At 45.9% G+C, this 14,884-nt stretch overlaps 1 protein-coding gene across 2 annotated transcripts in view; it reads right to left on the minus strand.

Annotated features, from left to right (window-relative positions):
* Nucleotides 1–5,747, minus strand: part of DMRT1 (doublesex and mab-3 related transcription factor 1) — a 95,007-nt gene extending 89,260 nt beyond the window's left edge. Inside the window, exons 1-2 of one of the 2 annotated variants that reach the window (XM_059658758.1) lie at nt 5,412–5,747; nt 1,453–1,626 (exon numbers count right to left, since the gene is read on the minus strand). In XM_059658758.1, coding sequence (XP_059514741.1) covers nt 1,453–1,626; nt 5,412–5,747 — 510 coding nt within the window. Of the gene's footprint in view, nt 1–1,436; nt 1,627–5,411 lie in introns of both variants that reach the window. The other variant, XM_059658756.1, reaches the window with a different exon arrangement.
* Between the last annotated feature and the right edge of the window lie 9,137 nt (nt 5,748–14,884).

Consider the following 14,884-nt stretch of genomic DNA (forward strand, 5'->3'; position numbering starts at 1 on the left):
ACCAAGGTACATGCCCTTGACTGGAACAGAACCTGGGACCCCTCAGTCTGCAGGCCGACACTCTATCCACTGAGCCAAACCAGCTAGGACATTGGTATCTTATTTTAAGATGGAATCTCATGCCCTAGCTGGTTTGGCTCAATGGATAGAGCATCGGCCTGCAGACTGAAGGGTCCCAGGTTTGATTCCAGCCAAGGGCACATGCCTGGGTTGCCGGCTCAATCCCCAGTAGGGGGTGTGCAGGAGGCAGCCAATCAATGATTCTCATCATTGATGTTTCTATCTATTTCTCCTTCTCCCTTCCTCTCTAAAATCAACAAAACATATTTAAAAAAAAAAAAAAAGATGGCCCTGACCGGTTTGGCTCAGTGGATAGAGCATCGGCCTGGTGACTCAAGGGTCCCAGGTTCGATTCCAGTCAAGGGCATGTACCTTGGTTGCGGGCACATCCCCAGTAGGGAGTGTGCAGGAGGCAGCTGATCGATGTTTCTAACTCTCTATCCCTCTCCCTTCCTCTCTGTAAAAAATCAATAAAAGATGGAATCTCATTGTAATTTTGATTTGTTTTCCATGTTTAGCACATGTAATGACCAGTGATGTTTAGCAGCTTTTCACGTGTTTATTGGCCATTTGTTTATCCTCTTTGGATGAATGTTTTAATTTTATTTCATTGTTATTAATCTTACATAGCCACATGTGGCTGGGGGCTTCCCTACTGGACAGTGCAGCTCTAGACCATCCTGATGCTGGAAGTACTTTGGAGACCCAACGCAGTAAGGACAGTGAGCTCTGGAGGCAGATGGACCCAGTCAGATACTCTCTGGTTCTGTAGATTTATTTAGCCAGTCACTTAAACTTCCTATACCTCAGTTTTCCCATGTGTAAAATGGGACCAATACCTCCTACTTCTGAGAATGAAATGAGCAAACATACATGTAGCCCCTGGTACAGCCTTAGGTGCATGGGAGAGAGAATTTAAGCCAATGAGACATGCCTTCCCTCACACCCCAGTGCTCACTGAAACCTGATGCAAATGGATTGCAGTCATTTGCCAGAGAAATGGACTTTTGGTTCTAGAAAACAAGGACTTTTATAGCTGTCACCAAAAGGACTAAAAAATGGAAGGGTGGATTGTGGTGAAATCTGGAAAATCTCGCTCCTCTGACACGCTGTGCAGATGCAGTCTTGGCTAATAACCAACAGAAAAGGAAAGCTGTTGAACTGCCAGTTCTAGAATACATGGCCCTCGCCTCTGTGAAGCAGCCAAAAACACCTGCAGAGGACGAGTCCTGTAAGAAAACCCTGTAAGTGACACGTGACTCAGGACGGTCCTGAGACTGTGTGTGTGTGTGTGGGGGGGGGGGGCCACGGCCTTTCTTCCCTCTTGCTCAGCCACACTGTGAAGCCCGGGTCCCCCAGGTTACCTGGAACTGCACTGGCGGGGGCGCCCACCGGCGTCGGAGGCAGCGGCGGGGGCGGCGGCGCGGAGCTGCCGCTCTCGGTCATCAGGCACGCGCTGCCGCCGTTGTTCTCTCTCTTGACCAGCAGCTCGGTCGCACTGGGCAGCGGGATGGGGTGGCTGATGCCCAGTTCCTCCTCTTGGGCCTGCTGCCTTCTCAGGGCCACCTGAAAGCACAGGGCAGCAGGTCACCACAAGCATCCCTCGCGCAGCTTTGAGAAAAAACACTGAAGCCCGCTCACCCCGGCCGCACATTCAGCAGCTCCAGGCTGAGGTCGAACAGCTCCCACTGCCAGGGAACGGCGACGAGCAGCCAAAGCTGAGAAACGGTTTAGAGCCAGTGACTGGCCCACAGCAGGCGCTCAAAACAACGTCCAGTAAATGAATTTGCATGTAAAGAAGAAGGAAATAGGTTGGCTAGGGAGAATCCGGAAAAATGGCAGTCAGCCCAGCAGAGGTGTTCGATCTGAGAAGTCTGCGCTCGAATGTTAGAAAGGCAGGGGAATGGGATCGCCTTCCCTCCACAAATCTGTAACAGGCCACTCTGCTGGGAAGAGCGACCAGCAAGACACAGTGCGGCGAGATTAGATCCCAAGGTACTCACTGTTTTAAAGGAGACACAAGCCCTGGCTGGACGGGTGGGGTGGCTCAGCTGGTTGGACATCATCCTGTGCACCAACAGGTTGCATGTTCAACTCCCCGTCAGTGCACACACCTAGCTTCCAGTTGCATCTCAGGCCTGGGTGTATAGGATGCATAACTCACTCTCTCTCTCTCTCTCTCTCTCTCTCTCTCTCTCTCTCTCTCTCTCTCTCTCTCGGCATCTCTCTCCCTCTCTCCTTCTCTCTCTAAAAATCAATAAAAATACAAAATACAACCTTGGGTGAAAATTTAAAAAATAAATAAATAAGTAAACTTTTAAAAGGAGAAACAGGAGGCAAGCAAAATGCAACTCAAGACAGATTGCAGAATGTGGCAAACACCACAGGAGAGGCACACACCAGTCCTACATTCAGAGCCAGGAACGCCTTCAAGTGTAAGAATCACCAGAGGTGGTACTGGATCAGAGCCTTGAATATTAGATGGCCTAGGATTTGGACAGGTAAGGATGAAGGGGCAGAGCAAGGGAAGCAGGTGGGCAGGACAGTCAGGCTGCTGGTGACACCCTTCAGAGCCTGGGGTGGAGGGGAGGGAGCATGTGGAGAGGTAAGGGGAAGAGGGGGAAAGGGTTGGAAGCTGGTGTGGAAGCCCCTGGAGAAGGGAGAGGCTGGAGGTGGAGAGAAAGCGAGAGGAAGGTGGAATTCCAGGCAGGAAAGGAGGAGATGGAAGCAGGAAGGAGGAGATAGAAGGGACCTAACATACTTCAGGCACTCCTGCCCGGCCAGTGTGGCTCAGTGGTTGAGCATCCACCCAGGAACCAGAATTTGCTAGTTGGATTCCCAGTCAGGGTACATGCCCAGGTTGTGGGCTCCCTCCCCAGTGGGGGGCATGCAGGAGGCAGCCAACCAATGATTCTCTCTCATGATTGATGTTTCTCTCTCTCCCTCCCTCTTCCTTCCTCTCTGAAATCAATAAAAATATATTTTAAAAAAGAAACTCCTCATAGCCCCTCTTCAATTTATCTTCTTTTAAATAACATTATTAAAGATAGAAAAAAGAGGTGTAAAGAAAATAAATGCATTTTGGCTGACCACATGTAACAAAAAAAGAGACTTTCTGTTGAAATTGACTCTTGGTGATAATGCAATGAGAAAGCACCTGTACCTCAGAGTCCCAAAGACAAGCCAAAGTTGAAATCAAAATGGTAAACTGGTTTGCTTTGGATTTTTTTAAAATGGTAAACTGGAAGCACAACTACAATTTATATATTGTTTTAGGAAAATTGTAGTCCAAATTCAGAAAGCTGATTAATTTGGAAGTAATTTTACCCATTATAAGAGGAGTTTTCAACTTACAAAAGAATCCTTAAATAATTAAGATCAAGTAATTATGCTTAAATCTTCGACTTTCTTTTATTAACCATGAAATTTTAGAACAGAATATTAAAGATCTGATCATAAATAATAAAAAACACCCACAAACCTGTGCAGTATGCCTATGCCTATACCTTGATTTACACAAATCCCATTCATGCACAAAACATACAAAATAAATATTCCATAAACTAAAGACACTTTTACAAAGACCTCCCAAGTGTTCTTAGGAAATGTTATTTAAACAGGGAAGGTGAGGCAACTGACTTAAAAAACAAACATGCAATTAATCAGAGTCATATCTAAGATCAATTTCAAATTATTTTAGGACTAAAAAAGAAAAAAAAGCTGTTACATGGATTTGAAAGGTTTCATCACAACACCAGCCTTCTGATGGGGAAAACACCCAAGTTTCACATTTTCATAAAAGTAATCCTGAGTTGCTTTTGCTTTTAACGTAACAAACAGCCCTCTCCCAAGTTAGTGCCCTACAATAAAGTTTGTTCAAAATGAATATTTTAATTATATTTTTAGGAAAATTCCCCTCCCAAGCATACTCTCCACATTATTTAAGTCAAGGACTACGTGTTCAGAATATTTTTCTGCCTACAAACACAATCTAAATGTTCCTAAGGTGTGTTTTTTCCCAAGGTCATTGTGATGCATTTGAACGCGACACTCAGCTTACTCATTTCATCCACTATAGATGAAGCTAAAAATCTAGAGAAACCAATAAAAAACAACCTGCATTTATTTCCATGACTGCACTCAGAATCTATGAAGCCAAAATAGATCTATTTTAAAAATCATTTTTTTAAAAAAGGATATACATAAAAGTATAACCTTTACGCATTTGTGCAGTCCTCTTCAACGCGCTCAACTAAATCATTTTTAATGGAGTATATTTACACATTCCTCCCCAAAAGTAGCACATCGTTGGTAAATATCTTGGGTATCTTTTCTTTTAAAATAACCTGTCTTTAAAGATAAAAAGTTTTTAGCTGGGAAGAAAAAGTTTTTATTCTCTTCTAAAAATCCTTTTAGGATACCGAAGACATTAACTATTTCCGTTACGAAGTTAAATTACGGTCGTGCTTTTGCCGTTTTAAAAGAAAATAAACCACGAACGACAGACAAAACTTCAACCCCTAGCGTTTCCTTCGCCGCGCGTATTTTTAAAGGAATTCTGGAGTGCGTTTTAAAAGGAAACAAAGCAATTCGTAGATGTGTAAGTTGGGTCGGGACGGCGCACGGGAAGACGCGGTAAAGGTGCCGGACGCGGCGCCCAAAATGGCTGAGGCGCCGCCGGCCACGCGGGGCGAAGCCGAAAGGGCGCCAAGAGCGCAGGAGGGTCACGCCGGCCGCGTCAGTTACAGCGAAGTTTCCAGAAAAAGCTGCCCGACGGGAAATCCGGAGCAGCGGGCAGCTCTCGGTTTCGCCTAGACGGGGAGCCCCGGCCGGCACCCTCCGAATGTAAGCGCAACTCCCCGCTGGAGGGCGGAATCAGGGCCCCCCCGGGGCCCCCCAAAGCGCGCACCCTGCCACTATGCTGGGGGCGTAGGTCCCGGGGACCTTCCCCAGCCCGGCGAACCCCGCAACTCTCTGCTGGAGGCTGGGTCAGGGATCCCGGGGGCTCACGAGCGAACCCAACTTTGGTATAAAAGCGGGATCAGAGATTCTAGGGACCTCCGAGGGGCGAAACCCGCAATTCTCTGCTGGAGGGCTGGGCCAGGGATCGCGGGGTGCCCAAGCCGAGCGAACTCCGCAGCTCCCCGCTCTGCCGGCGGGATCGGAGACGCGTCCCTCCGACCAGGGCGTCCGCGCGCGGCTGGGAGCCCGGGCCGAGCGCGCCGCAGCGGCCGGCGAGCACCGCCGCCTCCTTCCCGCACCCGGGCCCCGCGCGGCGCCGGCCAGGCCGGAGGGACTTTATCCAAAAAAGTTTGGGGCTCAGCCCCGGTTCCCTGGGCGCCCGCACTCACCTGCGCGGCCATCACGCGCTGCCTCTCGGCGATCAGGTTGCACTTCTTGCACTGGCAGTCCCGCCACATGCAGAAGCGCTTGTGGCCCTTGAGCGGCGACGCGTAGCCGTGGTTCCTGCATCGCGCGCACTTGGGCAGCCGCGGAGACTTTTTGCTCCCGGCACCCGTGCCGGTCGCCCCCGAGCCGCCGCCGCCGCTGCCTCCGGCGCCGGAGGTTCCCAGCAGCGCCCCGGCCCCTTTGCCGAAGCCCCCGGCCTTGCCCTGCGGCGGTGCCCCGGGGCCGTGCGGGGGCTCCGACGGGGCCGAGGGCTTGCTGAATGCGTCGTCGTTGGGCATGGTGCTCCAAAGAGAAGCGCAAATAGTCTCAGGGCGCCTCTCTGGTCCGAAGACCGCTACAAGGGAAGCGCCCAGCCGACGGCTGGGTTTCCGAGAGCGCGCAGGAGGCGTGTGCACTGCAGCGGGAGGCGCGGCGAGAGCTCCGCAGTCTGTCCTCGCAGTGCACAGAGTAGTGGGGGGTTGCGCCCTTTTATATTTTCTTTTGGCGCGCGCGGCGCAGAACTTTTGGATACTTTTCAGAATATTCCCCGGACTGTCTGGGCGGGAGTGGGCGCGGCCACGCCCCCCAACCCCCAACTCTGAGAGCTGTGCTCCTGCTGCTAGTGAGCTTGCACAGTCTGCAAACACCAAAGGTATTGCTGCAGGGCTGCTGCACGGAGGAGCTGGGCTCCCCAGGTTGGGAACAAAGTTGTGTATCCTAGTCGTGCAAGCTGCGTGGAGGAGGTGCAGACTACTCCGTGGGGTCTTGTTGTTCCCTTCCCCCAACGACACCATTCTGCAAGTGCTGTAGGGCAGACTTTGGCAGAAGCCAACTGGGAAAGTAAGGTTTCTTCCTCCCTTAAGAGAATTTAGTATGAGGTTGAAAAAAAAAAAAGAAGAAGTCTCTGCACTTAAACCCGCAAATAAGACCCCCAGTGTGTGGGCTTCAAGCGCACCAAAAATTCCAGTTCCTATTTCCTGTGCTTGTGTTTGTTTGCTCACAAAATTTCAACCTGCTGGCATAACTTTCAAATTTATAGTTCCAGCCTGTGTTGCTTCTCTCGCTAAGGTGCAAATAGCTTCTTGCTTTTGAGGCAGCTTCACTTAGGATCTGCAGGCAGGCAAAACTCAGCCTTTAAAAAAACCTCATGCAGACATTTATCAAAATTCATTCCACACTTAAGATTTGTGCATTTTGCTGTACGTATATAATCACACCACCTCCAAAAAACCCTCCATCTTCTTACAGCCTTCGCCCCACCCCCACTCCACCTCACCCCACCCCCCGCCCATGTTTGTATCTTCTTGTACTCGCACCGCCATCCGTCCCTAAAAGCCTGGCGATCCTTTCTTCCTGCACACCAGAAAAAGAGCTGCCCGTATCACGCTAGCCTTCCTCACGTCTGAATCTCTGCAGTAGCTTCCAGTATATTCCATGCACACAGCAGCTGTCCTCACTCTCCCCAGCAGTGACTCGGTATTGTTTTCCATGTGAAAAAAAAACAAAAGTTAAAGACCTAAGGTTAATGCTTAAAGGACGTCCTAGAATGATCTCCCTCTGCATTTCTCAGCCTCATATAGTTACCTACCAGTTTGGGGGAGCTCTTTGTTGGCCCTTGTGTACCTCTTGGCCCAGGGCACTTCCCTGACCTTGCAATGGCCATGGTGCAGCCCGGGGCGTTGCCCTTACATCTTTCCCCCATGCTCTTTGCTTTTCCGCAGTGTCAGTACTCAGGTTCCAGATTCTGGGCCCCAATCTTAGGGGGCCAGGTCTACAAAGGATCCTGGCCATCCCACTTCGGCTTCTCATCAAAATGGTTGTGTAGTGACCCTCTCTTTCAGCAGGTTAGCATTTTCAGCACTGAGCTCTGAAATCCTCTAACCTGCCTTTCCCATTCTTATTCTGAGGTCCCTCTTAGAGGCTCTTTTGCTCACTGGATTTTCTCCATTACTGTTCTCTGTCTAAAATGTAGTTCCTAAAAAAGGGTCTAGCTTTGCACAATACCTCATACCCTCCCCATCGAGCCAGTGAAACCCGTCTCTGGATAGAGGCCAGAGTGCAGCCATTCATCTCATTCTGGACCTTGTTAAATGATAACCACTATTTTGTTCAGGAATATCCCTAAGTCTTCCATTAAAACCAACGTGCCAATTGCTGTTATCTACAATTTACTTTTCTTTTTCCATATTTACGTTTTAATACATTAGCTGGAGCTGAGTCATTCCCAAAGCTCAGTCAGTTTTAGAGAGTGAAGTAAATGCTGGACACAGTGGCTGTCAAATCTCCATTACAGGGGAACCATATTTCTTATGAGCATCCCATCCCTGGAATCTGGGATGGAGGAATTTAAGCCTACAGAAAATTTGGGGAAAGGAATCTATGTGACCAAGGTATTAAAACATAAGATGTTATGATAAAGTTAATGACCTAATAAAGTTTTTATTCACAAAACACAACCACAGAGGAGGTACCAGACCTGAGATGATTCAAAATGGAATTAGGAACGCCCCAAGGATGAACAGCATGGTCCTGGATACTTGGAGTAGTCTGACCCTGAGGTCTCCTTTCCTTCCTCCCCTCTTTCTAGAAACCAAATGCATAAAAAATAATGAAGCAGATCTGTGTTTATTGAGGTAGAAAGATATCCAAGACATGCTGACAAGTGGTGGGTGTGGGCAGGACAATTCTAAAACATGGCAGGGTTAAGCAAGGACTTCTTAGATATGACACCAAAAGCCCAAGCGATAAAAGAAAAAAATTGATAGATTGACTTAATAAAAATTCAAAACCTTTGTGCTTCTAAAGAACTGATAGATTGACTTAATGAAAATTCAAAACATTTCTACCCCATTAAGAAAGCGTCTCAGTGGTTGAGCATCGCATTTGAAGCAGGAGTTCACAGTTCAGTTCCTGGTCAGGGCATATACCTAGGTTGCAGGCTCTATCCCCAGTGGGGGGTGGTGTGCAGGAGGCAGAGCGGATCAACAACTCTCTCTCATCATTGATGTTTCTATCACGGTTCAGTTCCTGGTCAGGACATATACCCAGGTTGCAGGCTCTATCCCCAGTGGGGGGTGGTGTGCAGGAGGCAGCGGATCAACAACTCTCTCTCATCATTGATGTTTCTATCTCTCTCCTTTCTCTTCCTCTCTGAAATCAATAAACATAGAATTTTTTTTAAAAAAAGAAAGTGAAAAGAACCCTGGCCAGTGGTGTTCAGTAATTAGAGAATTGGCCCGCACACCAAAGGGTTCCGGGTTCGAATCCCAGTCAAGGGCATACACCTGGGTTGTACGTTCGATCACCAACCCGGTTGGGAACACCTAAAGAACTGTGGGAGTGTATAATAAAAAGGCAGCCCAATTGAAATTTGGGCAACATTTGGAATAGACACTTCATCAAAGAAAATATTAGGATGGCCTATAAGCACATGAAAAGATGCTGGTTATTAGTCATTAGGGAAATACAAATCGAAACGAGATATCACTTCACAACCACTAGGATGGCTATAATAAAAAACATAGACAATAGCAAGTGATGGCTAGGATGTAGGGAAGCTAGAATTCTCATATGTTGCTGGTAGGAATGTAAATTAGCACAGCCATTTTGGAAACTTTACCATAGGACCCAACAATTCCACTCCTACATATCTACCCTAGAGAAATGAAAACATTATGTACACACAAACATTTCTACATGAATAACCATAGCGACACTGTTTATTTGAAACAATTTAAATGTCCAACAACAGTGGAATAAATAAGCCAAATGTGGCATATACATCCAATGGAATATTATTCACTATCAAAAGAGGTAAACTAGTGATATGTGCTACAGCAAGATGGAACCTTGAAAACACTATGCTAAGTAAAAGCCAGGTTCAAAATACCACACATTGTATCTTCCCACTGGCGTGAAATGTCCAGAATAGACAAATCAATACAGAGAGAAAGATGGCTTGTAGTTGCCAGGGGGTGGGAGTGGGAATGCAGAGTCAGCGCAAATGGGTATGAGAGATTTTCTTGGGGTGATACAATAGTCTAAAAATGGGATTGTGGCCGAAACCGGTTTGGCTCAGTGGATAGAGCGTCGGCCTGCGGACTGAAAGGTCCCAGGTTCGATTCTGGTCAAGGGCATGTACCTGGGTTGCGGGCACATCCCCAGTAGGAGATGTGCAGGAGGCAGCTGATTGATGTTTCTCTCTCATCGATGTTTCTAACTCTCTATCTCTCTCCCTTCCTCTCCGTAAAAAATCAATAAAATATATTTAAAAAAAATAAAATGGGATTGTGGTAATGATTACAAACTCTGTACTATAAGTAAAATTTTTGAATGATTAAAATGAGAATGTAATGGTATATAAACTATACCTCAACAGAGCTGTTTAAAATTTTGAATTAAGGACAAAAAAGAAATCTCATGATGTACAGTATGTTTCCATGTCTGAAATGGGAACACATGTGTGTCTGTATCTGCTTGAGTAGGCATTTGGTTCTCCGTATGTTATAGGGTTACGGGTGACATTTTCCTCACGCTGTGTTTTTGCTTTTGCTTTTTCAGAACAGGCCTGTGTTCTTGCCCTCTGCCTTCTGTCTCTTCTGCCTTGGCTGCGTGGTAGGAACTGATGTCTAGGTTTGGGCCTCGCCTGCACAGCCTCAGCCCTGTGACCCAGCTCACCAGCAGTCTTAGCATTAGAATTTGGAACTCATGCTCATTTCACAGTAAATTATTACATGTTTTGCTTTCCAGTTACTATAGCTGTGTGGCCTTATATTTTGTTTATTATCTGAGTTTTAAAACACTTCGAAGGCATTCCTTTCACCATCAGATAAAAAAATACATTATTATTTTTGGTGAGGCAAGTATAGCATCATAATTAAATAACCTTAGTCAAGTTTCTTAACCTCTCTGACTCAGTTTGCTTATCTGAAAAAGAGAGTAATAATAAATACCTACCTCAAAAGATTGATAGGGAGACCACATTAGTTAATACTCATGAAGCACTTAGAAAAGTAGCTAGCAGACAGTAATATGTCTATTATTATATTATTATTATTTTCATAATGGAAAGAAAAAAATAGTAGGAAATAGTAGGAAAAAAAGAGTAACCTTACACATATTGGAATAACTTGCAGGGAAGGGGGGGAGCTATATTAGAAAACACTGATCATAAATTTCATCTACTCTTCATTTTGTCCATGGAAAGCAGTTTTTGCCCCAGGTTTTGATCCAACAGATAACAGAAAAAATTCTCTGTGGATACAGGGATGAGCAAAAGTCGTCTTAAAGGTTGTAAGTACTCAAAATCCAGAGTTTATTCTTGTACTATTATTAATTAACTAGAGGCCCGATGCACGAAATTCGTGCAAGAGTAGGCCTTCCCAGCCCGGGCTGCCTCGACCCTCACGGCCCAACCCCCCGGCCACTGGTCATTCCAGAAGGTCGTTCTGCCGTCCAATCTAATTAGCATATTAGCTCTTTATTATATAGGATTATTGTATTATTTGTGTTCTTATTGTTGTTATTATTATTTCATATCCTTACTTATGATTTATCTTTTAGTATGGCTGGTAATTTAACCTACTTTTGCCCACCTCTATGCATGAATCCACATGAGTCCAAATATTCAGTTTGACAGAGTATCAAGTATGGAGCCGTGAATCAGCTGCCTGATCTGGTGTACAACTGTGTGTGCTCAGTGCCCCGGGGACTGGTGGAAGGAATCAAGGGAGAAGCCCAACTGGTAGGGCCTGGAGCATTTCATGCAGGAGGACCTTGGGCGAGAGGGAAGGCTGAGCTGTGCCCTGTGTCACCAGGTTTGAGTTGGCACAAAGGAGAAAACAGGACATTCTAGGTCGTGGGAACAACGGACAGAAGGCTGGGCATGGGGAGTGAGCCTGGGGGGTGGGGGAGAGGGCACAGACATGCCAGTCTAGAACAGGGGAGTCCAGCTGGAGCCCAGTGGGAGATAAGGGTGGAGAGATAGTATGGCACCTTGCCTACCAGTGAGGAATTTGGCATCTATCCTATAGGCAAATGGAGAATGATGGAGGCTTTGTCCTTGAGGTGCTTGAGGGATGAACGCGAGGGGTCTGCCAATCACCGCGTGAATTCAATAAGCCACTAAATGTCTTTCTAAACCTTCAGTCCCTATGAGGAGATGACAATATCATAGAACCATGCCCTCCATAGAGAAAATGCTCAACCATTGTTGGTAGCTAACGTCAGGGTGGCTTGGAGGAGCGGGAGAAATTTGAAAGCAGATAATGCTGGGCCGGGCTGCTCGGGAAGATGGCTATGCCTGAGGCTGCCGCAGCGCAACTGACTTACCAGCCATCTTCCTCTGTGCATTCCAGTTCCCAGCAGTACCCACACAGATGGCGTGCTGGGCAGCGTGGCTGGCGTGTAGAATCCAGACAGGCCTTGCCAAGAGTCAGGCTGCCTGTGGTGGAGTCCCAGCTTTGCCACGTACAGCTGTGCACCAGTTGGGCACACCACTTACCCTCTATGCCTCCAGGTTTTCATCCCTGACCCAGGATTGAACACACGCCCTTCGGTGCAAGGGGTGACACTCCGACCAACTGAGCCACACCGGCCAGGGCTGCATCACTGTTTTATAAGAAGGTCCAGTGATGGATCTTCACAAGTAATCCCCTGAGAGTTATCAACAAAAAATTAAACCATGTCCAGTTCCTTTCTCTCTGTTCAGTAAAAGTATAAATATTCTAGGATATTTCCCAATAAAAATTGTCAAAATGTGCAAGTTTTGACATTTAAAGGGGAAAGCTTAAATTATTCAGGAAAAAAACAACTATAATACAAGTTAAATGAAGTAATCTAGAGAAAATGCACTCTAGAGAAATTTAAAGATGTATTTTAAAGATAACTGTAGACGACTTTTCAGTATTAACTGTTGTTGGCAATTATTGGCAGCATAATGACCCTTTTCCATCAATTTAAAGAAAAAGAAATGTCTTACCATCACATGTTTTTCTTTTCTTTTTAAAAGAAAACATTTTATTGATTTTTTCACAGAGGGGAAGGGAGAGGGATAAAGAGTTAGAAACATCGATGAGAGAGAAACATCGATCAGCTGCCTCCTGCACACCCCCTACTGGGGATGTGCCCACAACCAAGATACATGCCCTTGACCAGAATCGAACCCGGGACCCTTCAGTCTGCAGGCCGACACTCTATCCACTGAGCCAAACCGGTTACGGCCACATGTTTTTCTTATAGGATTGATTGCTTAAACTGATTGCTTACGAAATCTGGTTTAAAAATTTTATTTCTACAAAGTTAAATTGGATGGAGAAAAAGTACATAGATTTACTGTTTGATATTCGTGAAGAGCAAACAAATGTCAAATTGCTATTTTAGATTTTATTCTACAAATGCCTTATTTTAACTGACCATTTATAAATAAAAATAATTACTTTTCAAATTTGATAATCCATCCCAAATTACTATCTATTTAAGTGTTTTCTTATACAATTGATTCTCTGGTAAAATGAAGCTCACCCAAGAGTATTCCTGTGCCTTCTGCTCTAATAGACTTAAAAGAACAGAAGAAACAGTGAAAGCAAACCCTGAAATAAAATTTCATTTAAGTGTTTCAAATGAATTGGAAGATTAAAATGTGTATCAACAAAGGTGTTTATATACTAGTATACCCCACCTTGTGTTCAATAGCCACAAAATAAAAACAAGACAAATAGACAGATTACCAGTGCTAATAACAATGTAAGTAAGCCTGTATTTTTACCATAGGCCGTTTATATGAGGTAGAGAGTTGGGAATAGTAAAATGAATATTTTGTGACTGATTCAAAGTTTAAAAATTGAAACCTTTAGTAGACACATAAATATTGGCTATTATGTATTTTATCAACCCCCCCTCCCCAGAAGGCCTTGTCAATTTTCCACTTTATCAAAGAATGGAAGAAAACTACACTTAGTTTTAGAGATTATATTATAAAAAATATTCACCTAATTCCTAAAGATAGAACAATGCGCTAAGAAGGCAAACAGTGAGAGTGACTATGGTATTCATGCCAAGAATTTGATTATGCTCACTGTAATTATTAATACAGATTATTGTAAAACCACCTGCAACTATAAAATGCCAAAAAAAGTAATTATATTCACTCATACATTTCCATAATACTACTGATCACTATTGCTGGAGTTGATTACGTGGTTATTGTCAGAGTTGGCTGCTGAGACGTGAGGGGCCAAAACCACACCCTTAACCAAATGTGACTTCAGAAATATGATAAAGCATATTCCTGGCCCAAGGAAAATAAGATAAACTATTTCACCATAGAAAACATAATAACAGTTCAGTTCAAGAGATGTCTCCAGTTAGTGCAGGATTCATTACCAAATGAAAGGAATTTAGAAAAGGAAAACACTGAGGACTGGAGCTCCGAGGGAAGATCCCTGGAAGGCTTCCTGGAAGAAGCAAGCTTTCAGTAAAGCAGGACTTGGATTAAGGAACCGAATCATGAAGGGGTGGTACACTGATGCAAACTACTATTAGATCTTCCAAGTGGGGACTGGGGCTGTCCCATGATGGGAATATACATGCATCCTTGACTCTGTCCCCGAAGTTTTCATCGCTGGGGTGCTCACTACCTCCATCCCTCATCGTTCCATGCGCCTCCTCCACTGTCCTTGGTGGAAGCATGCCTCCTGCTTCAACAGGCTCAGGAGGACTTCAAAGCCTTTCTTTGCTTCCAGGGGTCTTTACTGAGACAAGCCTGGAGTATTTTAAATTATTATTTACAAATACTACTAAAAGCTGGGAAAAACAACAAGGAAATAATCAGAGTGCCATGAATCAACACACAATGGATTGCAAAACGTAATCTCCTATTTCTCTTCCTGGGGATCCCGAGGAGCTACAGCCAGGGCTGCCCCCACAAGGCAGGGGCCATCTCTACGCTATAACACACCTCCCCCTCCCGCCCCCCCGCCCCCACCCCCACCCCCACCCCCACCCCCACCCCACCATGTGACCACGCCAGCTGGCACACTAGTCCTAGTGGAGGTCCTGGGCGGGGCAAGGAGTCTCCCTGCCCCCTTCAGGCCCCATTTCCTGCCCGGAAGACCCGCCCCCTCTGCGGTGATTGACAGGCAGTGTCTTCGGCCCTCCGGCAGCTCAATGTGCTGTCCAGCTGGGAGTGTGCATAATTAATTCTTATGGGGGTGGCGGCACGGTGGATGGGAAAACCTACCCTCAGAACCTGACAGCTATAGAGGTGGCCTGGTCCAGGGAGAGACTGGCTTTGGGGCCCGACAAGCTCGAATTCCTATCCTTGCCCTGCATTTCCTTGGAAAAGCGACTGAAGTCCACTTTAGCTTTCACATCGGAATTGGGGATAGTGATTCTCTGGGGATATGAAGATTAAACGAAGTGAGGCAATGAATAGAAA

The sequence above is a fragment of the Myotis daubentonii genome, chromosome 11 (assembly GCF_963259705.1).
Source record: "Myotis daubentonii chromosome 11, mMyoDau2.1, whole genome shotgun sequence".
NCBI classification, from domain to species: Eukaryota; Metazoa; Chordata; class Mammalia; order Chiroptera; family Vespertilionidae; genus Myotis; species Myotis daubentonii.